Source organism: Pyrgilauda ruficollis, unplaced genomic scaffold (assembly GCF_017590135.1).
Source record: "Pyrgilauda ruficollis isolate IOZ18807 unplaced genomic scaffold, ASM1759013v1 scaffold119, whole genome shotgun sequence".
In the NCBI taxonomy this organism is placed as follows: domain Eukaryota; kingdom Metazoa; phylum Chordata; class Aves; order Passeriformes; family Passeridae; genus Pyrgilauda; species Pyrgilauda ruficollis.
Window position 1 is genome coordinate 1,119,195 of NW_024510210.1, and position 27,218 is coordinate 1,146,412.

At 42.5% G+C, this 27,218-nt stretch overlaps 1 protein-coding gene across 9 annotated transcripts in view; it reads right to left on the reverse strand.

Annotated features, from left to right (window-relative positions):
• The window catches only part of ARNTL (aryl hydrocarbon receptor nuclear translocator like), a 49,186-nt gene extending 22,222 nt beyond the window's left edge, over positions 1-26,964 (reverse strand). For 5 of the 9 annotated variants that reach the window (XM_041485833.1, XM_041485826.1, XM_041485842.1 and 2 more), the window contains exons 1-3: positions 1,730-1,751; positions 1,489-1,612; positions 648-795 (exon numbers count right to left, since the gene is read on the reverse strand). In XM_041485833.1, the coding sequence (XP_041341767.1) occupies positions 648-787 (140 nt within the window). In that variant the 5' untranslated portion in view covers positions 788-795; positions 1,489-1,612; positions 1,730-1,751. The other 4 variants (XM_041485809.1, XM_041485800.1, XM_041485850.1 and 1 more) reach the window with 4 other exon arrangements.
• Between the last annotated feature and the right edge of the window lie 254 nt (positions 26,965-27,218).

Below are 27,218 nucleotides of genomic sequence, written 5' to 3' on the forward strand. Positions count from 1 at the left end.
GAGTCTGGCAAACTCTGCTGTGCCCTTCACTGTTCTACAGCAGAGGTGGTAGGATTTCCTTCTACTGCTGAGAACCACTAAAAGATTAAACCAGTTGATTAAAAGAAAGACAGCTCTAATACCTCAAACCAGAGACTATTCAGATTCATATTCAAATGAGAGACCAAAATAGCTTCATCAGGTAAAGGCTGGCAGCACACTGATAGGAAGTGACTAAATAGGCAAAAAATAGGTGAAGAAAAGGAACTACTCCTAGTTTTGCTTCCACTTTCCAATAAATTTATTATCTTCTCCTTCTGTTAGTCAAACATTGTACTTCCTATGTAAATGGTCAATATAATCAACCTCCACACAGTACATTTCATCAGTACTAATTCCATTCCCCCACCAGCCAGAAGTTTTTCTCCTCACCCCATTTGATAACCCTCAATTCTAGCTGCACTGAGATGACAGCTTTATTTTTATTATTAAATAATGATCTTGGCTCTTAGTGCATAGTAGCTCTCTTCTTTATTAAAACCTTTAAAGCAGATTGTAAAGAAGAGGTTATTTAAAAACTGCTATAAATATGTCTGTAGTCTTCCCCAGTGTATTGTTGTGTTGCCACATCCTTTTAGCAGTGCTAAATCAAGAGAAATCCAACTTACTGATAATCAGTTGAGCTTCCCTTTCTTTTCCTATTACAGTCCATTCCTGAAGTGCTAAGGGAACTGGAGATCAAGTCAGCAGGGTCTGGTGACATAAAGTCACTAATTGTAGAAGATATGTCCATCCTTTGGTCTGCCATTGGACTGTCTAACATCAGGGAAGAAATAAAAAACAACCCCCCAACCAAAAAACACTGCATTAATATAAGCAGACACACATTTTTAACCAAAAGAGCTATCTCAAACTTAGCAGTCTTAAAAAAACTGCAACAATCAGTTTATATTTTTTCCTCTTCCTGTAAAAAAAAAAAAACAGGTAATTTCTCCTTTTCCAGTTACTGCTGTATGCAGTATTGCACACAAACCACGACCATTCTCAAAACACATTATGTAACACAATTGTTTCTAAAGATTTGTCAGAATGATCTTGAACTAAACCAAGCTTACTCTTATGTTAGCTGGTCAGCCAATTGCTTCTTTCTAACAGGAATATTTCTGACAGGGAACACTTGTTTTAATGTGTCTCTGCATTTGAAGATCATAAAAGAGCTCACAAACTTTTAAAGTTCTATTTCCACTGAATTCAGAACATTTCTATAGAAATAAACACCTCTGCACAGCAGACTCCACAAATAAAAATATTATAACCCAATGATGGTGGTCAAACAAGTCTAGTTAAAGGTACAAATTAATCTAATTGGCTTTTTAATCCTTTAGACTGCAAGTAATTCAAATCTTCACTATTTAATCCTCCAGACTGCAAATAACTACACCGTTGGAAGAAACCCTGAGAAAAGCTCCCTGCCAAACAGCACCAACTGAGAAAGAGAAGAGGTTTTACCTGAAGGCCTGTCTTGGAAGCCTAAATCCACTTGGGCAAAGATGATGATGCTCAGCCCAAAGCAGCTGATAACCTCAGAACTCTTCCTTGCCTCATGTTCTGTCGGTCAATTACTTTCAAAAACCTGAATGGGAGGAAAAACCAGCAAGCTTAAAAAACACCTTAAAAACAATTGGTTTAGACACAGTTTACAAAAGCAATAGATGTTTCCAACCCAGGGATCAAACACACATTTCCTTACAAAGTGTAGAAGCTTCATCCATCCATCCAAAGGGTTAGCTGTTGGGATGTGCATCTCCAATGGACCAAACTTTGGGCAGAAGGAATCTCTGGCACCGCCTCCTTTGTAGCCCTTTTTACCATGCTCTGGTCTTTGCACAAACCCCCTCTGCTCACAATGATCACAGGATGACAATCATGAGCACATTTGCTGCCAAATGCTGCCAGAATGTGTTAAATAGCTGCCACAGAGCAAAGGACAGACTTACTGCCTTACTCTAAGGGTGGTCCTAGGTTTAGGCTTGGCTTACTGTTTTGTTTTCCACTGTAACAGCCGTTAGCATCTTCGAAGGACAGGGGTTAAACATGGCTTTATTCTGCAGGCTTCAAGTTTTATACAAAATGCACATGGCCATACTCAAGCCCTCAAATGTGACTCCCAACTGTACTACAAACATGTGGATGTCCTTTCCTTTCACGTGCTGTCACAAACCAAGTTTTTCAGCAAAACTTGCCATGGAAAATTTAGATACTGACATTTTTCTCCTGCAAGAAAACTCCCAAAGTCCATTGGACACAGAGTTTTCTGGCTGATGTGCCTGTGAGCATCCTGACTGTCCAAGTACACAGAACAAGCAGCTCCCGTGGCACTCTCAGAAGTTTACAAGCCAAACATCCTGTCAACGTAATCACACTGTAACCAATTCTGCTGAAGCAGGTATGTAGACATGGTATGAGTTATTAGCAAAAAAAAAAAAAAAAATCTAAAGTTGCTTGTTATCATTTTCTTCAGCTCTGCCAGAACAGCAAATTCAGAATTTCATAAGCTTAAATTATCTAAATTTCTAGTCCTGGCACTGCAAGGTCAGGCAAGTCACTGTCTTGGTACCACCAACTACTGAAGGATCACTGTTGTTCCAGCAGCAGAGCATCCAGACTGTTGCTGAGGGCTCATTGTCCATCTCACCCAACAACTCCTCTGTGGTCCTTTCCCAAATAACCTAATCCCTTTTCCATTTTTGAGGATGTGTGGACATACTGGTAGAGGCACATTAAGAGGCCAGCTGGCAGCAGAACTAACCAAAGCTAAATCAGTACAAATTTAAGTCAAATTATGAAATGCCACTGAATCCATAACCACATTTGTTTTGCAAGGCTTTCATTCACATAGCTATCTGTAGGTCAGGCCCTACTATCTCCCCACTTTCCCAGCTGTCTGCTTTGTCTCTCTTAGCCCCAGCAGCCAAACAGCTGCAGACTTAATGGTGTTACTGTGGTGGACGAGGTGGCTGCATCTCAATTTACCAGTAAAACCAGTCACTGGCTGTTTCTCTGTGCTAGGTCCAGACCCAAACTCCTTATCTTCAGTATCAGTTGATGTGCAGAAATTAGTTATAGCTAAACTTAGTGTGCTTCTGAACACCCCTCTGTGTGAGGGTGCTGGCTGAACTCACATTTTACTATATTAGGTAACTTCATGGACCACCTACGATGACCTCAGACAGAAGGCTGGGATGAGCTGGAAGGAACAAAGAGAAACGGGGGTGGGGGAAAAAGGGTTTGTAAGTTTACCCCAGTCCTCTCTCTTTAAGAATGCCTGCAACAGTCAGCATTTTAGCTTCAGAACCAGAACACTGCACAAGTCACCATGCACCAATGCAAAAACCAAATTGTTATTCATCTCAAACAAAAATGTCATATCAGCATTACAGAAAAAAAATTTAAATCAGGTATTCATTTAGCTGTGCCATTTTATACCTGTCTATATTTGATAGTTTCAAAGCAGCTATTTTAAATGTCTTGACCATTTGAGCAGAAAAAAAATACATAAAGAGCAGAATTCTCAATTTAATTTTCAGTCAGCCCTTTCTCTACCATGTCCCAAATGCTCACCCAGTCCTAACAATCACAGTCCTACATTTTAGCATTACAGGAGTTAAGAACTATGCATGTCTCTTGAAATGAGTTTTAAAGTTAAGAAGACGTCAACTCAATGATCAGAGCAAAAATCAGCATGCCCCACTAAATAGTGAACAGTTCAGAGAAATGTTTTTTCACAAGGCTCTCTTAAAATTCTAGGAAATTGAATATTTTCTGTCTTTTCAGCCTCCATCTGCTGGATGTTCAATGCCTAAGAAAAATTCTCTCTTGAGGAGGACCACGGAAGTTACTCATATATTTAAACAAAGTTCAAACCTTCCATTTATGATGCCAAACTTGTTGCCAAAGTACTCTAAGGACCTACTTGAAAAAAATGCCATGGAGTCTACTTCCTGTTTGAATTCTCCTGCAGACGAGAATCAAATGGTATTTTGTCACTGTATCCATGACAGTTTGTCTCTACAGTAGTTTGGAACTACTTCCTCGGGATTCCCCTTCCTTGCATTCCTTATTCCTCTGATCCCCTGAAACAAGGCTAATGAGACAGCAAAAATACATCTTACTGTTCGTCCCTTAAAAAAAAAAAGTGAGATGACACGTGACCAGCTTAATCATGCAGCAAAGCTGATCACGAGTACACAAACACCTCTGAGCAAATCAAGGTCACTGCTAAAGTAGGTCAACTCCATGAGCCAAGCACCCACCCAGAGTCAGGACCTCTTTCCACAAGCCCCATCAGCTCTGGCTCCCCCCAGGCAAGAGGCAGCCGTGTCCAAGGCACGCACGGATTTATTCTGAAAGAAATGCAATTCATAACTTTATGAATCACGAGTGTCTCGTATCTCAAAAGTGCAATTTCGCAATGACAGAGGAAAACCGTGGTGTGGTTTCCTGAAGAAGTCATTGTAAGGATACTCACTGTCCCTGTGGGGAATGACTGAACCAAAAACAGCCCCAGAAAGGAAACCATCTACTTCCCTTCACAGCAGTACTCCATTGCTGGAGTTAAGTGTCACAGCACAAGCTGGTACAAAACACAAAGAGGTTCTTCATCTTCTCTAGCAGCAGTTTGCTGCTGCTGGAGGCTCCCAACACACTTGCACTTGGTGGTGGGGAGGTTTCAGCTCAGCAGCATGAGGACTCCAAGTGTCCCCAGGATGATCTCAAGATGCAGACCAGTATCCATGGGCTCAATGCTGCAAGTAACATCAGAGCCTTTGTTATGGAATACTCCATAGGAATCACAGGAAGATCTCTGAAGTAAAGCAGGGTAGTTTCCTTTGCCCTCAGTACTTAAGGAATACCTAAGTCAGAATATTTCCTATCTTCCCAATATATTGATACTGTTTGGTTTTAACGGCTCCCTAACACCATTTGCAAGTACTCTGTACTCACAGAAGACAAAAAGTCCTGTGGCTTCCTCTCACATGCAGATGCACCTCACCACACTCTCTGGTGCAAAGAAGGGATTTTACCATGGCTTGTTTGTTGAGGTCACCCTTTTACCACCAAGTCCTCAGCATGCCCATCTGCTGGAATCCTGGATGCTGAGATTTTTAAACTTTCTGGGCTGAAAGGCACAGACCCACAAGAGGACACTGCATTTGACCTGAGGCTGTGGAGAAAGCTTCCAAAATTGATTGATAGCATTGGGATTATGGGTGTGTAGTTGGTTAGAAGTGTGTAATATCACAGGGTGGAAGACTTAGAGTTTGGGATTTTAGAATATAGAAATAAATATGAAGCAAGACAGAAGTTTTAGGGTAGAGGCAGGTTCTTCTTCTTTACTTTCTTCTTCCTTCTTCTTCATAGGTTTGAGTGATGTTTTGTAATTGGGCAGAAGTCCACATTGTGGGCTTCCAGGGATCAGTTATTGGGTTAAAAGGGAAAATAATTTAGGTGTCAGTTCTTAATTGGATAGTTTAGTCTTAAAAGACCTTGTAACAAGAGATTGTTGGCCATTTTGTGCTTTGCTAATGAAAAGCTGCCGAAGTCATGGTTGTGAGACTGTTTTATTGATAAGAAATAATAAACACCTGAATCCAAACATGAACTGCTGTCTCAAGTGCCTTCAATCCAGAGAAACCAATACCCATCAGCCCCTGGCAGCCTGTGATTCACATCTGAATTTTGGAACTCCTCCTGACATCAGCAGCTCATGTTTGGACCCTGACCACACACCCAGAGCTGCTCCAGCGTCCTGCAGCCCCTCACAACAGGGCAGGGGGATGCCCTGCTCTGTGGAGGGCAGAGGCACAGCCCTCAGCTGCCCAAGAGACCCCCTCTTCCAACAGCTGCTCCCAATCTTTCCTGAGAAAAAGTAGCAGGCTGGAGGGAAGCAGCCCATGAATTTTAACCAGCCACAAAGCTACAAGTTAAGCAAATTTGACATGGAGGGGAAAAAGTCTCCAATCAACAGAAGAAAAACTCCACGTGCAGTTTCTCAGTAGATCAATCTGTCCAGGTACACTCCCACACCAAAAGCATCTCTTCATCAGCAGAGTCTCTGAGAAAAGGCAGAACAGGTCACATCATGGCATCACCTCACAGCTTTCCAGAGTCTCTCAGTGGAGATGGAGACACACAACAATGCATTTTATCTTGTTCACAGAACACTGAGACTCCCAGATCAAGAAGGGTCTTGGTTCCTATCTCTCCTCGTTTATGAGGGAAAGTACCTCAATCTTTACTTCCAGCTACTTTAACAAAGGACTTCTCATGTCCCAAAACCAAGAATAAGTGCTAACTAAAAAACCTTCCTCTTGCACAGGGGAGCTCAAAACTAGACCAGAACACAGAAGTGTTTCAGCAGCACTCAGTAAATGGGAAGGATCACTTCCCCAGCCTGCTGGCAGCACAACTCCTGATGCAATCCAGGAGGCTCTTGGCCTTCTTTGCTGCAAGGGCACCCTTGGTGGTTCATGAACCATGAATACCTTTTCTGCCAAGCTCTTTTCCAGCTGTTCAGTCCCTAATCTGTACTGAGACATGGGGTTTTTCCTCTCCAGGTGCAGGACTTGGCATTTTTCTTTGCTAACCTCCTAAGGTTCTTTATAAAATTTTTGGGGACCCTTCTCTCTGGTCTGTAGAGATCCCCCTGCTTGGTAGCACACTCACGCGGCGTCTCAAACACATTTCCCAGGTTTGCACTTGTCTGCAGATCTAAGTATAAAGTTTCAGATAGCATGGAAGGAAAGGAAAACAGGCTGGTTCTGGAAAGAGAATCCAATAGAATTAAACAACCTCCAAAAATCCTAGCTCATGCTCTTTTCTAAGTGAAGCAGATAAATATGTGTTTCAAGGTGGTGTAGTCACATGGGAAGGCCCTGTGGATAGAAGCATGGATCACCTTCAAAGCAGAAAAGGAAAAATGGATCAAAACCAAAGGCAACCCGTGCCACCTCCAGGAATCAAACCTTTTTAGACCAGCTGTGCTATGCATTAAGTATTTCCCTCCTTAACAGGGGACTGGGATACACCTGTAGTGATAGAGCTCAAGGTCTAGGTTAAAGTTCTACAGAACAGCCACTGGAGACATCATCAGAACAAGCATCCTGATTATCCAGCTGACCTTCAGCCACAGGAGATTCCACTTCCCCTCACATCTCAAGAGTGTCTGCCTCTCTTCTCTACCTACTCACTGAATCCCAGCTGCAAGAGGGTTTCAACAAAGCTTGCCAGTTTGCAACCATTACTGAAAGCTTGATCTAGTGTGAGCTTCTCCTCGGCCAAGATTAGACTCTTTGAGCTGTTATTCTTTGAAGTGAGCTTATGCTGCCCTGTTTGCATATTTCATTCTGGGCAGCCATCAAAAGGAAACATCACAAGGGAATCAAGCCCTTGTGAAAAGGTGGTGATGCACACTCTTGGAAATCAGTACTAACACGCTGCTGTTACCCAAGGAATTTGGCCTGCTTCAATAATCAATCTGCCAGCACATGCACTCCTCAGGTTCCAAGAAACTGCTTCCACAGGGAAAACAGAAAAAGACCTGCCTTTCTTGGAAGGCCAGGCTTGAGAGGATTTATGAAACCTCTACACATGAAACAAACTGTAGCCTCTCTACAGGCTACGGGAACCAAGAAGTACTGGTCCTCCCATCAGCAGACACTGGGTAGAGCTCCCCGTGCTGCAGGAATTCCTGAACTCAGCCCCAGCACACAGAATGAGACTGAACCAGCACTTCAGGCATCTCCCCTGACAGCAGGAACCACCAAATTCTGCCCCAGAGCTCTGCACGCTCTGTGTGTTACTGGGTGCCTCGTGACATTTTACAGACACACTGAGATCACCACAGATATTCTAGGAACACATGTTCATATTTCACCTCAAATGTCAACAGGGATACACTAAGGAGGGTTTTACCAGAAAAGTGTAGCTGCCACACAACACCTCTAAGCTAACAGCTGATCTCCTACAGAGTAAAAAGAGTTACATAAGAATTACACCCAGGTCTATCTGTCAATGAAAGATCCACTCTCAATCAGCACACTCCTTTGGATGTCTTGGGATTTCAACAGGTCCTGCTGTTCTAAAACATCCAGACTGATTTCACTGGAAAGGGATACAGCCATTATTCCATAAAACGGAATAAAAATCAGTCGTGCTGAGAAATCCAGCTGCTTGTAGAACAAGGACTGAGCCCAATGTCAGAAATGTTTAAATTATTTAAACCCAAGACACCCAAGCCTTTATTTTAAAACAATGCTTCAGAAATGTTGTTCAGCACAGCACCCCAGAATTTCTGTAATATAAGTTATGGAACAAAGTAACATTAAAAACAGGGTCCACTAATGTTTAATGTTGGTAAAGTAAGTTTACAAAATCTATGTTAGGATGTGATATTTAATATTTATTTATTCCAATTCTTCAGAAGATTTTGTGTATGTGTGAGAAGAAACAAGGTATTGTATTATCAAAACTGGGGAGAATGAGAAAACTTAAAATTAAAAGACAACAGAAACTTTAAGTCCTTTGGGCCAGTTATTTCAATCTGCTCATTTGACATCAAAATCAATTGTTCTTTTAGTAATGACAGAGTTAAAAGAAACAGACCCAGGCTCAACAAAGGAAATCTATGCCCTCAATTACTACAATTTAAACTTAGCTGAAGTCCTGAGTTTCCAAGCCAGGTCCAGCCTCTAATGTGTGAGGGACCTACTGTTTCACAACCACTGGATGCAGTCCTTGCCCACCAACCCTAAGCCAGCCAAGGGATCTGGAGAGGGTGGAGGCAGAGCAGGGTGTGTAAAAGACAGGAAAATCTGTTCTACCAGTTGGGTAAATCAATTATCCAACATTAACGGACTTCAAGGAAAAACCTAACCAAAGTTGATTTCTTTAATAGCTTAAGTACTTCCAGCATGCTTTGATCAGAAATACACACCCAAACCCACAAAACAACAAAAACCTTCTCAGCTGAGGAGGCAGTGGTTCTGTGAAGTCTCCCAAGTTGTACACATTACTTCTGATCTGTCAACAACAGAAGATGCACTGTAGAGTTGACTTCAAAGCCAAAATTTTTAGAATATTAGAAAATTCTCTGTAAGAGGACTGTACACAAGCTAGACTGACATTTCTGGAGCAGGAGCAGCATACAAAATAACAAGTAGGTAAGCTACTTAACTTGCTCCCCATGTTATACAAACAGTGGGAATTTACAATCAGTGTCTCTGTAACTCACGGCTGGGCATGGCTCCTTTTTCCACTTGCAATCCTAAAGATGCAGCTTTTTGTTTCAAGATTTCATCCAACTCCTAAATATGAGCACCAGTTTACAGCAGACAGATGTTTTAGATACAGGTCTTAAAGACTTTAATTAGCCAAACAGAACAAGTAAGTTTCATATTGTTTAAATGCACATCTTCTAATCTAGAGATGATGAATAAAGCCCAACTGTACACTGTAAGTATTATTATGACTGTGATATGATCTGGGCAAATTTAATTTCCTTACTGCAGCTCAGTGAAGCTCGTGGATCCTCACAACTCAGCAAATATTCTTCCTGTAGTTCATAACCTCAAAAGTTGTCCTTCAGTGGCAGGAAGGCAAAATCCTCTCGGAAATTCAAAGAAACGTGTCTTAAAAATGAATCAGCAGCCTAGCAAAACACTTCCTCATTTGTGTCCAAAGTAGAATTTTACCCTGTGATCAGTGACTTGACATGCCATGGAAACCCTTCCAGAGCTTCTTCCTCAAGCTCAGAACTACTGCTTGTACTTTAACAGGATCTATTGACTTTAACATTTCAAGTGAGCACAAGCTTTAACTCAAGTCATCTTCTCACTGGCACAGCACTGTTTTAGTACTCCATTAGTTACTCCAGCTTCCAGCCACCAAGTCCTCCTGGGCTTTTGTCAGGTTCTCATTTTCTTCCCCGCTCTTACTGCAGCACTGTAGGCATCCAAACCAGACAACACACTCAAGCCATGGCATGAATAATACTACCCAAGTAATATTTCCTCTGTATTCTATTTGACTTTTACAGTTTATGCATTATGGGAAGTTAGCCATTTTTCAGCTGAATAGATTGAACCACTACTCACTTCTTTTAGCCTCTGAAGTGCATCTCTTAAGGTGAAAATCCTAGTTTTCTTTTGAGTTGGACCACCTGGTCCAAATACTTTTAAAGATATTTAAACAGAGCTGTTTTCCAGTCATATTATTACTACAACAAACCCAAACATATTTGGCATGTGCAAGACCTTTCATTCAGAGATCTACTGCCAAACTGCAGCTAAATACTTTATATCTTCAGGGAACAAAGCATTGGAACAAGAGGGCAAAAATATCACCAGAAGGATGATCACCAGCAAAGACAGGTGGTTCTATTTATAGCTGATACTTTCATTTCCAGTTTTTGCATATTCCCTCTGGTCCTGCTGGATTTCATCTCTGGCTGGAAGAAGCCACCCCTGCTCTCAGCACTCTGCCAGCCTGACAAAGCAAAGCCAACAGGCTGTCACTTTCCCTTCCATCCTAAAGTAAGCCCTGGGAAAAGGAAGAAACTCTCACCCTGCCTGGAACCAAGCTGGGGTATTCCTCACTCTGGCTGCCTCTCCACCATTTCCCCTAGCTAACATATCCTCAACAGGCTCATTTTTCCCCACTGGTTTCTTTCAAGTGAGCTTGTGCTCACTTGAGATATTACTGGTTTCTGTTTTACTTCACACAAAATCAGCTGTCAAACACAAATGCATCACATCCATGTGAATTTCAACATTTCTTCCTTCAGACTATCTTAGAGGCTCAACTTAATTTTTGTTCTCCCACACTACCAGTGCTTTTTGGATAAGAGAGCATCACAGCTTTTTGTTACGTGAACAAGTCAGAATCTGGTAAAAGAAAAAAAATCCAGATAACGTACAATGATGGCATAGCTACTGTATACATTAAAGGTTGTGTTTCAAAGAAATTTGAAACTCTAAAATGATTGAAAAATTTCCAGTTTTAAGAAAACTTCTCCCTACACACGCACCTGCAACTGGAGTCCCTCTGTTGGTGGAGCAACAATAAACACTGACAAAAATAAGCTCAGCAGCTTCCTTTCCTGAAGTCACACTATTTGCCAGTTAAATCCAAATCAAACAGTGAAACCCTGACACTGCAACAACTTAGCACTTCCTAAATTGTTCTATGGAAAACACGTAAAGAAACACACGTTAAAAAAGGATTCACATGTCATTTTCAAGTCTCGATTAATGCTCCAGTGTGAGAACTATATTTGTAAGTTAACTGGCAAAAAACTGATGTGGCAAAAAATCTGATAGGCCAAGAAACACTTATAATTGTATTGTAATTAGGAAATAATTGGCTTCTCATTGTAATGGCCTGAATTATAACATATGTATTATCTCACCCTTCACATGAGACTAAAAACGGAATAAAAGTTTTTAAAACCCCTCTCAGTTTTCCCATCGCTGGGTCAGAAAGAACATAATCTGACACTCCACAGGTAACACCACCACCCATACCTGAAATCCATGTTTTTAAAGGAGGGATTTGCTGCTAAGGCTGAGAAAGGCAGCCTTTCCAAGCCACGACAGCTCCCACTGGGGCATTATCCCACACTCTGCCACACAAAGCAGTTGGAAGCGCAGCCACAGAGAACACTGAGAAGTAGGGCGAGCTCCCAAGGCCCCCCGGGCCAGCACTAATATTGACACAGCACATTGGGAGCAGAATTGCTGGAGCTGACAACTCCCTGTCCAGCCAGAGCAGTGCTCAGGACTGCTAGAGAACAAGGCAAGGGATGGCAAGGCCGGGCAACCACAATGCCAGCCCAAAGAAGTCCTTCAGCAGGACATGGAAGGTGAAGTTACAAGTCTCACTGCACCATACACCGAACACCTAAGTGAATGTTCTTGGCTTCTACTGCAGCACTAGCTACTTTTAATGCTTCCTTCTCTTTTCCTCAGATAAAATGGAATGTCTGTGCAATGTGACACATGTTCAAGATGAGCCCCAAACACCCTACAACATGAACCTCACTAAAGCCAGCACTTTGAGCAGTTTTGGTTTTGAGTTTTTGTAATTACAGCATTCAAAGTAAGACTTGATGGAGCAAATCAAGTGATAGTTTAGGGAAAAGTCATCAGAATATGGCTTGGAAAAAGTTGTATTTGTCTAGCTCAGGACAAGCACGAGATAATGCTGTAAACCTCACAGCAAAGTTTCACAGAACAGCTGATGGAACACCTTAGTGCCAAAGGGATGGCTTTACTTCCTTTTTTAGTCTCTGTCACTCTTACCCCAGATTTCCCTTCCAGTACTCCAGCAGAGACTTTTATGAAGTCCTCAGAGACTGCCTGTACAGTGTGTTGAATTCATCAGGCTGAACAATAACTTGAGAGAAGGCACAGTCTTCTGGGGGCTCAGAAATCTCAAGTGCCTTGCTGAAAGGTCAGATGGTATCCAGAAGCAGCTCAAAGAAAGGGGAGGAGACATGCCAGAGAAGGGGAAGGGAAGAAATGTCCCATCCAACTACTGTAAGCAGTTAAAATATCCCTGTTACAGTCTTTCTGCACTTTCAAGATATTTTCAGCACTCCCACAGGATTTGTTTTCAACACACAAATCCCTCCTTGGCTTGAGCAAGACAAGGTGTGCTGAAACCTTTCCACTGATCCACATCTGCACTGTGACATTTTCTCTGCTCTTTTGTGAATGGCAAGTTATTAATATACAGACACAGTAGAGGAGTATTTCCATCCACTGTGCAGTCACTGCTGCAGTGGGAGTAGAAGCTTTATTTTCTTGAGAAAGGCCTACAGCAATAGGACAGCCCTTTAGAGAAATGGCTGATACAACATATTCCTTTTTTGTGTCTCTGTACATTCACACTGATGTTGAGAACCACCAAATTTCCAATCCTGTGACATTCTCTGTATCCAGAGATACAGCTGGATACAAGCCTCAGACTTGCATTTTCCAGACAGGCTTTTAAATCCATGATTTCTAATTTAAATCAACAGTCAAGTTTGAATGCGTCCTTTTACATTACAACTGAAACTGAAGAAGTTTTTAAATTGCTGCTGTATTTGGAACAAAGGCTCAAGTTCCCAAATGACAGCCTTTACAAAGGCAAAGGAATGATCAGGGAACACCAGCAGTTCACTTAATGGGATCCTTATTGCTATGCAGACATCTAAACCATTACAAAAATTAAAAATAACAGAAATGCAAGTTAGGAAAAACAGCATGTAATAGACACACACATACAAAAAAAAGAAAAAAAAAAAAAAAAAACAAAAAAACCAAGAGAGAAAAAATCCTGCCAATACCAAACACGGGCAACTGAGGAAGAAAACCTGTTCAGAAAAAACCCAACACAAAAAATCACAGCCACCCAACCCCAAAATTAGACTCTTCATAAAACTGAAGGCTGCACGCTTGATTTTTTTTTTTAATGATTTCTCATCCTTGACTCAAAAGATCCATCCACACAACCTCCTTCCCCACCTAATCAAGAAGGGATGCAGCACAGAGCAAAGGGACATCTGACTAACAGTTGCAACCAAAAGTTTCTCCAACCCATTGTTTTAATTCCAAAGAGAACATTCCACGACCTACGCAGTCTGATCCCAGTGGACCTAGGAAAGATCACTAGACAGTTCACATTCCTCCTCAAAAAAGCTTAAGTAGGTTTAGATGATTTTATTTCTGCAAGTAGCAGACTTGTGCCAAATATTAAAAATGCAGTCCCTTAGTTACCACTTACAAATGCTCGTAATTATTTACGGCTCCCGAGCAAAGGATGGCTTGGATACCATCCAACAAATCCCCAGCAATTAAATTTACTAGAAAATTGAAAACTTTCTACTTTCACTCAGTAGAACAATAGAGGCAATGAGTTCTGCTTAAGGAACAATGAAATAAACTGCTCCTCTTCAGCTTAGAAAACTGGCAGGACCAAGATCTACAAACTCATCAAACATCATGGGGATATCAGACAAAGCTTGGCTGAAAGGCTTGAAACAACACAGCCCTTCACATGAGGTGCAAAGGCTCTGGAAACTCTCTGCCAGGTAACAGGAGGCCTGGAAGCTCCTGTGGGTGGTGTGGTTTGCACAGAGAGGTAGGACCAGCTCATGGAAAGGGATTCTGCTGAGGGTTACCACCACATGTGGCCTGGGAAGTCCCTGAGCTGAAAATACCTGTGGGCCCTAATCCTACTCTTTCACCAGGAGTAACTCACAGCCCTGTTGGAGACACAACTCTACAGGAACTGGGTCTTTATGGCACACAGTGCTCTCTCCTCCTTTGTTATCAGTAAAAGAACATTATCTCCATTTCTAAGTATTCACAGAAACTTCTGTTTACAAGTACAATATACACGGCATACTCACAGGGAGTGTGAAATATACAACATCCCCAAAAACCCTTTCAGGTCAACTGTGTTTTAAGCTAACTCACCTGCAATTATCACCCTACCACCACTCAGCACCAGGTGGAACATTTGAACTGAACCAGTAGACATTACAAGTTTAGCAAAGCAGTTTGTGAAAGCTTAGCTTATCAGAAAAAAACCCCAGTCTAATACAGATTTATATGCTCGGTTCTGCTTTCCTAAGTGGAATTTCAAATCCAGTTTGAACAGCTCAATTCCTCTGCAGCACCCAAAACCAAGAGCACTGAGCAAGGAACCCGCTAAAAGTCAGCAGGCACAAACCACCCAAAACAAACAACAGAATGGCAGGCCTGAGCCTCACCTTGCCAAGCACTTCAGTGCATACACACTGCCCCACTCACCTCAAACCTTTCCTACAGTGGCAGATCTTTCCTATAATCAAGTAAAACTCTCAACTCTCTTTTTAAAAGAGGCCAAAGAGCCACTAAAGCAGGCAAACTGTTACTGATCATAGAATCATTAAGTTTGGAAAAGATCTCCAAGATCATCATGCCCAATCTTTGACCTTTGATTACACACAGAGGAAAAACCCAACCAGACAAAAATGCTTAGAACAGAAAAGAATCACATATTTCAAAAGATCATGGATTAAACAATAGATAAAAAGAGTTCTGGCTTTTTTTAAGGGTCCTACTTTTCTGAAATGCTCACTTCAATCTCATGCACTATTGTGCCCTGACTTTAATGGAGAAATACATACAATTTTTGTATGTATGTTTTCTTCAGTCATTCATCTGGTGCTCCACTGAAATGCTTTTTTATGTGTTCAAGTCTCTTCAGCACTCTTCAAAGGCTCTGTCTCCTCTTCCACATGCACTGAATTTATTTGTTGTCCCTAAAGGTACAAGCTTAAATTTATATTCTCTAAATTCTGAAGTAACTGACTAAACACAAAATATTTACCCTGAGCAACTTAACTGACAAATGCAAAGGCACTTTCATTACCTTCATGTTAAATCACTCCACCTTTGTTTTCCTAAATATGAGTATCAGCTCCTCAGGTTTCTGTCCCACTTTTGTCTCTCTCCAGTATCAGAGCTTGAAATTTCACCTTATAGCAAATCACTGGTATTAATATTCTGTCACTGGTATTGATATTTTATTCCAAAATAAAAAAGTGTTATATTTTGGTCCATTTAATTATTAAGATTACAGACCAAAAGTGGTGTTTGCTTTGCATTTTAGTTTTGCTGAACAAAACTCATGGATATTACATTTTATGTATGCTTTAGAGAATAACAAGAGAACCCCCTGCGGTATTTTTAACCTTTTTACTTGTTTTGCTGCAAGAGTCTCTGTAGTCCACTTCTCTCTGCTCCAGGTCTCTCTGGCCCTCCCTGTCCTACTCAGCCTGGTAAAAGCTGTATGTCCTTGCACTTCCTTCTACTCAAACACAGAGTACAGATAAGCAGGCAAGTTTTATCTCAACACTGATACCAGATTCATTCATATCTGTTCTCTTGTACAATCCTGTGTTCTGCTCTCCTCTGCTGCAACAGGAGGCAACCTCATCTACTGTTTTATAGGACACACTGATATGCTGTAATTCAGGTCAAAGTTTACTTTACAAAGATATCCTGGAAGAACTGATGTGTTGTAAGAATCCCTTACCCGCCTCCCACCTTTTCTGTTCTGAAGCTTCATTCTCCTTGCTCCTAACTTTCAGCTTTTCTAGCCTGAATTTCACTAAGTCACCTATCTGCTATTGAACCTCATTTCATTTTCTCCTACCAGATAACATTACCAGCTCATTGACTGAAGGATTAATCCAGTGAATTGCTTCTTCCTCCTTTAAGTGAGCTTAGTTGTGCTCCTTTCATCTGACACTCTAAATTTATGTTTGCAAAACAGTTCATTCCTTGAACTCCTTTCAGTTTTCTATTCACATTTTATCAAGTCCGAGAAAGTATTAAAGCCATGACATAATTAACATCCTACATAGATCAACCTACCTTTGAGTCCAGCTTGATATCCTTGTTTACCAAGGCACAGATTCTTTTGTGCACCTCTCTAATGTTGCCCTGGGAACTGCCAGTCAATAAAGTCCTTCCACCCTCAGTCACTTCCTCTTGGAAGTGTGACATACAGAACAGGACTCAGCTGCTGGTTAGAAAGGGCACATGTATTTCTCAAGCAAGCCAAGTGGAAATTGCCAGAATCAATGCTACTGACTAATCCTTACTCAGCTCACACACAGTAACTATGAATCAGTTCGATAGTTTATTTAATACAGCACTAAGTGGATTTTTACAGTGCAGCACACACTCCTCTTTGGGAAATTCAGAAGACAGAATTCACACCATTTCATTAGTTGAGAAGTTGAAAATCCAGCCTTTTAACCCTTTCTAACTGCAAGAGCTTTTAACCTCCTGGCTTCAGCATTCCGCTGGGTACTCCCATACAGCACTGGTGCTTACCTAACCCCACATTGAACTGTTCAGAGATACAAAATAGATGAAACCTAATCCTGTAAAGAAGTAGTTTTTTAAAAAGCTACAAGTCTGAGTAATGACAGTAAGGTGATTCAGAAGTCAAACAGATACCAGCTCTGTACACTGGAGGGGAGAGACGATGAGCTCACCAGTGAGTGTCCTCCCTTTAACTTCCCTTGCAAACACACACCTCAATGTGGGAGCACACAGATCAACTCTCAAAGGCAGATTACAGCACAAGTAGCCCTACAAAGCCTCCAGGGAAACAGAAGCATACAAGAAACAGTCTGAAATGTATTTATTTTGTTTGTGAGCTGCTGCTTGGATAAATTTGCTCCTTTTCTAGAAGGCTGTTTAATCAACACCCAAGTGAAATCCATCTCCCACCAACAGCAGCACAGTCAAGAAAGAACCTGGATGAACATTACTCCAGTTAGGATTAAAAAACATTGCTCTGGGTTGGGATGGCACATGGAACAGTCAAATCCAACTGCACTGAGATGACTGATGCCTACAGCCTGAGCAGTGGGAATGTGAAAACTATGAAGATAAAAGCAGAGCACAACACAACGAGCCACCAGGAACAAAATGACCTGCCCTTTGAAGGGTGGAAAACAAGGAAAAGCTCACATGTGGAAATGATTGAGATGAGTACACTTCTGGAAGGATGTGTGGAAAATACAAAACTACACCGTGAGGGATGATTGAAGAGAAACTCACCCACTGCTGCCAAACAAAGACTCGGCCAAATTCCGTCATAGGGAGGAGTTAAAGGGGATACGCTGGGTTGTATTTGGAGATGAAAAACTAATCCTTCACTGCTATGAGGTTTGCTAGAAAGGGCAGTCAAAGTTAGCTGTACTTATTCCTAATGTTTCCCCTTTAAGCTAGTGCATCAAGGGTCTTCCAGGTGTCGAAAGGGCAGGGAAGTTTCTTTTTCTGCTTCCTGAAAGCCTCAAAATCCACTTGCCAGCCACTCCTCCAGGTAAACCTGAGAACCTGCCCCAATATTATTCTGTGACCTGGTTGCCAACACAGCATCACTCCCAAACATCGTCACCGCCACGAAACACGCACGAAAGAGCAAACAAAGCGCTCACAGAACTGAGACAAAAGGACACAGAGAGCCACACACAGGCAATTCCAAGGGTGAATTCTTGAGTGTCTGTGTCTGTAAATAAAGTCAGAGGCCAGCTAAGACACCAGCTACCAGGCTTTCCAAAGTCACCAAACAAAATTCAACAGAAAAATGGAAAAACAGCTTCCATTGACAAATAACAGAAAGCAGTACTTTTCCAGGTTTGTCAAGGGACACCATCATTCCAGTGGGTTTGGGGCTACTGGAAACTAGCAAGGCACAGAAATATCCTAAAAGTAGAGGACGAATCGGATAAGCAACCAAATATGTGTTTTAAAAAATAAGAAGTATGCACCCGAAATGTGTGCCAAAGAAAGTAGATTACACAAGTGTTACAGCACACCATGAATGAATCCATGGAGGCTTAAGCACTTGCCTGAGCAGATTCTGCTCTAAAAGGCACACTTATTTTGTCTAAAAAGCCACAAGAACTCTGCAACACTAATTTAAGCATTTAAAGGAACTTTAAGAATCTTAAAATGTTGAATAGTGATCATCAGTGTGCTACAATACTACCTGGGTCTCTAATGAGATACCAATAGGGTACTTTTTGCTCACTTTTTGGTTACATGGAAGATTTTTTTTTTTTGGTTCTGCTTCTTTCCAATGCATGCAACTATTTGGTCTTTATTAGTGCTCATATGCTCTAGGGAAAAAATAAGTCAATTCACTTGAAGCAGAAGGCATGAATTATCCCATTATCTGCTGAGGTAAACTTGGTCTTACATTATCATTTATATTCCAAGTAAAGTTCAAAATTTTTTGTAAATATCTTTAATAAGGGCACATTACAGTCTTAGAAAGTTTTTCATGCCACTGAACACAAGAACAATTCTCCTGAACAGCTATTTGATAAGAACATCAAGAACAAACTATGGTGCCAATATTTCTCTGAATGGAAGCCTGGGTAGGTTTTAGAAAGCTTTGCTTCTTGAAAACAGAATATTTAAACCAACTGGCAGCAAGATGAGATCTATGCCAAGTTTGAGAATCATTCTTGAACAGCAATTCAGGTTTTTTTGTTTTTACACAGACATGTCCCCTCCTCAAAGGCAGCAAAGGTGTGCACAATTAACGGAGTTCAAACCATGTATTGTCTTGGAAAAAAAATCTTTTTCCCCTCAATCTGTTTCCTATATTCCATTTCCTCCAGACTTCCTGGCAAGTTTAACTGGAGGCATTGCTGGGTCTCTGCCAATTTTACATAAATTATCAGTTTGACAACAACTTGGACACGTAAGTGTTCAGCTCTGGCAAAGTCAGGTGATGGTGGTGAATGAGCTCCTGAGAGATCTGCGTATCTGAAACACTTCTATATTTGTCCATCTGGAAACCCAGAGGCACATGAGCCAGCAAGGGGAAAGGGAAAAGAGTCAAAGGTCTGCCTGAGTTACTCTTTCCTGTTATAAAAGAGAATTTTTTTTTTAATGGCACAATAAATACTGAAAAGCTCCACTGTATAGCTCCAGAGATGAAAGTAAGAAGTTACTTATTTTTCTGGGTTTCAGTGCCAAAGCCAGATTTTTTCACCAAATTTTTATGTAGATTTATGAAAGAAATGACCCAACACAGCTCAATCCAAAAATACTCTGTCACAAAGTCTCTTCTTCCACATGAAGGTTGCAGTGTAACACATTTAAAACAGCACTCTTCACACTTCCTGCCTCTCCCACCTCTCCTTCAGGAATACTCACTTTGTGAGCTGTTTCCTAACCCACAAAAGCAGAAATGTTTATGAAGCCACAAGTTGTATGGCATCAGCAATCCCAAGTCACTCTTCTGGGGCAAATACTTAGCTTTGAGACCCAGCAGATTCCCCAGGCCTGGATCTTTGCCCAACATAAATGTCACCACGGAGCACAGGGACAGGATACACGGATGGAAATCCTCAGCCAGGAAGGGCTTGGAGCACTGATAGAGGCTACACTGTCCATGGCAACCCAGTTCCAATGATCATCAAAACTGCTGTCCAAACTCATCCAGCTGTCCACAGATCATGGACTCGTGTCATTATAAACCAAACTGCTGGGCACCAAAACCAGCATTTTGTCCTGTTAAGGTACCAGAGCAGAGCCCTGATGATCCTGCCCTGAACAGTGGCATGTTTCCCACATATTCCTTGAAAACCTGCAAAAATCCATCAGTCAGAGCAGAATTCTTGGGAGAAACACACAGAGAAAGGACAGTCAGAAAAGTTGCACAATGGCATCAGCTGTATCCAATTGTTAAAATTTGCTCTACAACGGTGAGTTGATAATCCCCACCAGGAACGGGAATGTAGAAACAGTTTTTCCAATAGTTGACTGCAGTAATCTTCTCCTCTGTTGGGCTTGTTTTCCCTCATCATCTTATTCTTGATAATGACAAAAGCACTAGGGTAAGACAAATAAAGAGCCACTCCAGCTAAGAAAATAAAGCAGGCATTTGCTATGGAAGAGTCTCATGGTCAAGTCAGATAAATGAGGACAGGAATTACCTCATTCAAGAAATAATGCCAAGTACAGTAATTGAGATCTCATTATTGCCAGCTGGGATATCTTAAACAGACTGAACTAGATTTTAAAATGCTGTAATAGGGAAATACCCATCTTTCTTCAGACTGTCTCCTGGCCAGACAAGCTGACCAAGTTGCACATGTCTCAGATGGAGAAAAATGTATTTACATAAAAGTCCTAAAATTTCTAACAGAAGTAAAACAGAAAATCCCAAAACAAACCCAAACTAGCAGGAACTCTTTATCTGTCTTTCTGCTTAAAATAGGAATATCCAATTGCTGGCCTTGTATTTCTAAAGTACAAGTAACTTCTTGTACTCCTAGAATTTGGACCCAAACTGCATAGAAAGCATTTGACAACATTTTGAACAGATTGTTCTTTAATTACAGCACATTTCCAGCAATTCCAATGTTTTATGTGACAGGCCACTCTAAGAAGTCACTGAACCTGACTTGACAGGTTTCTAAAATAAACTACAATATTCAGAGGCTGGTTTGGTCATTGCAGTAAAAATATATTTTAAAATAAAAAAAAAAAAAGAATAAACTCTATAAAAACAGGAAGAAAACAACACTATTTGTAATAGAAACTTCCAAGCCATAGTAAATTTGGTATAGATTAATACCACAGTAAAATGTTACTCTAGGGCAGCAAATTTGCCTAATATTCTGGGACTTGATCAGACTGATAAGGAAAAAAAGCTATTCCAGGTATCAGAGCCTTCTAAGATCACAAACGTAAGGAAATTTCTGGATTTATGAATTTGGGCCATGTCCTGACTATAACACAAAAATATTCTTAAGTACGTTGAGGACACGGTGTTGATACAGACTTTTTTTTCCATTAAGTAATTGAATTAATTTCATCAATAAAAAAGCCAGTTTGCAGATGCCAAGATTACATGAAATGCCTTGGCAACAAAGCACATTGGGAAAGGGAACAGAGGAATAAAAGGGCCTCCTGTTTCTTAGTCAACAATTGTAGAACTTCAAACTGGAAACCACAATGTGGTCAAGACCAGGTTAAAAAAATATAAACCTCCAAAACAAACATCTGATTTTTTTTGCAATCTATTCTAGACCACAGATTCTATCCCTGAAAAATGACCAGGCCATTCAAGTCTATGGGCAAAATAAATATTATTTTCCAAGGTTATATGAAAACTAATAAGCCAGTAGCCAAAGTGCAGGAGAAAGCCCAAAACTCGAGGAGATTTAAAATACAGTTATCAGAGGTCCTTGAATGAAAGATAAAAATATCAGTAGCACTCAAACTGAAGCCAACCTGCTGCCACTCTCAATGACTACAATGTATATGCACAACATAAAAGATGAAAGTTTTGATATTTTAATAGATCATTTTGCTTCCAATTGGAACTGTACTCCTAAATTTTGTAATGCTCCAAGAAAAATCCAAAGACAACAAAGAAATCCATTCAGAACAAGTTAAGGAAAAGAAAACCCAACCAAACCAGTTCAAGGAAACTATAAAATAACAGCTTTGAAGACAGAAAAAACATTCTTACAAAAGAAAAAAAAAGATGAAAAAACTTAAAATAGAAGTTATTGGCTTTATTTTTTTCCTGTTTTTTCTAGGAAGTAACTTTTCCTTCTCACTTCACCTGATAAATATTCTGCATTACAGCATTATTTAATAATTTCTACAGTCTTTTTAATTTTGTCCATTTTGGTCAGGCAAATTATAAAAGGTAAAGGCATTTAAGGAAGTTTCCAAGATAAAAAGAACTGGAGATCAAGAAGAGTAGTAATTTCTGAGTTCTCTGATAGTCTTTTTCATTCACCCTTGAAATCCTACATCAATTCCAAATGGATCATAAAAATTTTAGAGTTTTCTGAGTAGTCCTGTATCAAGAATACATCCAATCTTTAAAATACATGGATTCCATTCACTTATTTTTTAGCTGACACAGAAAGGAATTAATGCAAAAGGCTGCAATTGAATGAGCACCTAAGAACTGCTGTAAAGTACCTCCCTAGGAAAGTGATTTAGAGACATGGTGCCAAAAGATGCTGCCTAGGAATCACCAAACATCCTTCCCAGTGCTACAGCAACAGCCCATGGGAAGATGGATTTCCATCCCAGCCACACAGGGAACAACTGGTCAGCATTCAGCAATGTGTCTGCTGCCCTTCCCAGGTGCCACTAAACGGCCTTGTACCTGTGAAAACAGAGCCCACCAACATCTGCAAGGAAAACCCAGCCAAAACCAGCCCAAAAAACTACAACTATCTACCTCAGCTGCTTGGACTCATGAATGGGCCCCTTGGAAGTCAGCAGAAAACTTCAGCACCTTGGGCCCCAAGAGACTGCCTTGTGAGCTCTCCCCTCCACAGTGCTGCCAAGGAGATCTCCTGCTCTCTGAGTAGCCTACTGGCACCATTCCTGCACAAGGCCAACCTAGTAAACTCCAGCACAGCTCCAGCACAGGGCCACAAGCTGCTCTGACATCAGCAGCTGACCCAGAAGTGCATCTGACACAGCAGACGTTGAATAACAGCTTCTCAAATGGCAGCAGACTGAAAAGGTTACAAATTCTCAATGTGCTGCCTAAGAAATATCTTTTTGCAAAGGCAAAGGAGAAAGTATGACCTGAGCAGAGAGAGAAGAAAGATAAATCCTTGCAGGCATGGGTCCTCAAACAATCCTGTACTTTACTCATGAAGAACCCACTATCAGGCAGCTCTTGAATCAAATTAAACTATAAACCAGGAACTTGAGCATCAGGTAAAATAAATTTCTAATAATAACACCAAACACAACAGAAACTATCAATCTTCTTTGGGGCAGAGACTGAAATGTCAGTCTGCTTTTTTAGGTAATTAATATTCCAGACTAACAAAGCCTGAAGATGTTGTTTTGATCTGCGTTCTTCTGCAGAATGGATTAAAAAAGAAATTACATTTCTCAACATCTGGTGAAAGATCAGGTTTCCAAGGAGATGAAGTCTGGGCCTTGGATAAGTAGCCTTACTGCATATTTTCAACAAACTGAGGTAAAAAAGGCAGGTGCCATACGCAGTTAATGGCAGCGAGTTACCTCGATACCCACCCCATTTAATGTGCAGCTCAATTTAATAGACATCACAGATTCAGAGTCATTAAATACAAATAACACCAACTGGATAATCACACTGAGATTTCTTCCTCACACAAAAAAAATCCTCAAAACTTAAATAGGCTTTCCAAATAACCCAATACACCAACTCTTAGGGAGAAAAGCCTTCTGATTTTTTAAGTGCAGAATTTTTCTGCTTCAGTGTCTTGAGTTTCAACTATATAACACCTGAGCACCAGTCTGGATTTGATCTGACTAAAGCTGGAACACATTTCCTACTGCAGTGCAAGACCACCACACCTATATAGATATATACACACCCCACAGGCAGAGCACTCCTTTGCTTTGCTTCATCCATCATCAATCTACAGCCCAAGAGACACTGAAAGACCCTCACTGAAAGCTCTTTCACCAGGTTTGAAAATGCCATCAACCACCTCATTTGCATCTTCAAGCACCTCCAAAACACAGATTGTAATTTCTGTGGGTTGATCAAGCAGAATATTCAAAAACCAAATTTCAAAAGTTGGTAACTGAGTTCCAGTCAGCATCATCCAGTCAGCGACTGCATTTATCAAAATCAATTATTTCAGGCTGAAGCTCTCAAAATATGATGACAGCCAAAAATTAAAGTTTCAAAACATGTTTACTGTATCAAAGTAAACAGAGAAAGCTTAAATATTGCATTCTGCAAACTTAGAACCAAAAAGCTACACAGATTAAAAATATGTATTTATTTTGGGCTTCTCTTCGCAGTCATTTGCAGATGATATGCCTTTCTACAGCTTTTATTGAACACAACTAACTTCAGAGAACTTCTTAACACTTGGGGATACAAGCAGCTGCCTTTTACTTTTCTGCCCTTTTTCAGAAACAGAACTATGGACAAAACTGATTGTAGAGGTTAAGAATTAAAAGCATGCAGGTTACAGAACTGAAAGTCACTACAAGATGCACAAAATTTACTTTGTTTCACTTAACAATAACACATTCCTTCAGGTTTTCCTGTAGCTGTTGTCAAAGTGTAACAACACAGGCAATGGGCCCCACGATGAAAACAGCTTAAAATGTTACATTTGAGCGTGGAAACAGCACTTCTGTACTCATGTAAACTAAATAACCTGCATGTCTCCTGGTATTTCCAGCATCCTTGGTATCAATTCCCTTGGAAAACCTGCCTTTCTCACCTGCAGCTCTCACAGATCTCAGCTTTGCCATCAGTCCTGCACAGCTCCCAAGAACGGTGAGCAACTCTAAGCTCCACCAAATAAACCCAATAAGTGCTTTCTGTTCTCACTTCTAGTTGCCCAAAAAAATCATTGGAAGCAGGTATTTGAAGGAGAAAAACAAATCTCCTTTAAAGCCCCCCTATAAGCATCACCCTCCTGATACATCCCTAGCAAGGGTCCCCAAACACAGCAGGTCTCTCAGGAGCATGTAGTGCCAGGGATGTGGCAGCAGCCCCTAATTCCAGCTCTGCCTTTGTGGAATCCCAGCTCCAGCCACCTGAGCTTCCTGACACCAAACCAAGCAGCTTTCTTCACATTCCCTGTGGTGCTTCTCGCTTGCCTGGTCTCCCAAGGAACTTCTTTTACAGAGCTTGATCCTTCACAGCCCCACACACCATAGCTGGCATCCAAAGAGACAACGGAAACGAGCAGTGTGGAAGAGAAAATGGGATAAAACAGCACAAAAACCCAGTGAAATGCTCTGGCTGTAGATTATTTTACACACTCAATTTCTACAAGCAGGGGTAAAACCCCATGAATGGTCAGGAGAAGCACAAACCCACAGAAGTCAGGAGGAGTAAAGCCTTTCTCCTGAATAAGCAGCTGTGGTTTAGAGTAACCAGAGAGAGGTCTGTAGTTCCTAATACTTCAAAGAGCTATTTACATTTGCATATTCCTGGAGGATACAAAACATACATTATGAAGAGGGCAGAGTTTAACCTCAGCCTTCTGCAAGACCGTTTACAGAGACAGTTAGCTGGAATTAATACTTAATTGGAAAAAAACACTCTTTCTTTTCTCCCTTACAGACTTAGCTGCAGCCTGTGTATTATCAGTCACTCACATTTAAAAAGCCCTTCTGATAAAAGAAAAGATAAACAGGCAGGACAGGTCCTTTAATATGAGTATGTGAAAAAAGAAACGTAGTATTTTGAATGTTGAAGTTCCAGAATTAAAAAAAAAAATCTACTTAAAGACTGAATTTTGAAGAAATATTAGATCACGGTCTGCAGCTGACCCTTTCTACCTCACACACTAAGGAAATACTTTAAAATTCCAGTAGGCACATTTGCTTCCAAGGCAAGAAAACACACCCACTTGTTCCTTCACCGTTGTTTTTCGAGCACGAAAATCTTCCCAGAACTGTTATAATTGAGGCACTGGAGTAACAGAAACCTCAGCAATTAAAAATGCAAAGTGATTCCCTTGCCTCCCCAAGCGCAAAATCCTGATCTCGGGAAGCCGCCTCGGTGTTCCCGCTGTGTTACGTTCTCTGCTGGAGGAAAACCTTCCATCCCCTTGCGACAGGCACGGCGCACACAGGTGTCGGCAGGGCAGCGGCAGAGCTGCTGGGGACGAGGGGGATCCCCACGGAAACAGCCCCGGCAGGTGCCGGGATGCTCCGTGCGGGCTCCAGGAGTCCCCGGCCGCGGGGCTGGCACCTGCCCGCAGGCGGGACCGGCCGCGGCGCCACACCAGCGGGGAATTCCCGAGTACCGCCATCCTTCTGGGCTTCACACGGGGCCTCCCCAACGCCGGAGCGGCCGGCGGAGACCCCGGGGCCCCGCTCGGGCAGGGCCGCTCCCGCGGCCGGGCAGGGGCACCGTCCCCTCCGTGAGGGCCGCCCGAGCCTCCCCGTCCCTGGGGGCGACTCGCACCGGGGAGGAGGCACAGCCCGGCACGCCCCCCGAGCCCCGCCACCGCCCCTGCCCTCCGCGGGACCCCGGCCCGGCTCTGGGCCCGCCTGCCAGCCCCGTCCCCCCCGGTGCTGCCACGCCGCCGGGCCAGCCCGCCCCGGGGCCGCTCCGTAACGGGGCCCCCGCCGCGGTCCCGGCTCCCGGAGACACAGCCCGGCACCGCCGCCGGGGGGGTCCCACCGCCGCCATCTCCCGGTCCGGGTCCCCCTGCGCCGCCCCCCGGCCCCTCCCGGGACTCCCGCGGCCCCCGGGGGCGGCGGCTCCGCCGGGGCCGNNCGGGCGGGGGTCGCGGCCCCCCGGCAGCGCCGCACGCCCGGCGCAGGCAGCCCCCGTCCCTGACCTACTTTCCGCCTGGCTTGCCACCCGACGGCGCACCACTAACCTACTTTCCAGCCAATGGCACCCTCCCCCGGCCCCGCACCGGACGCGCCCGCCCGCCAACGGCAGAGCGGCTCCGCGCCCGCCTCGCCCAATGGGCGGCCGCCGAGCGGGTAACGCCCGCCCCCCCCAGCACCGGCAAATCCCCGGGCGGCCCCGCGGCACCAGCCAATCGGAAGCGCGGCTCCGGGCCCTGGTCCCGCCCCCCAGCGGGGGGCGGGGCTGAGGGGCGGCGGGGGGGCGCAGCCGGGACCCGGATGTGGCGGTGGCGGCGAGGT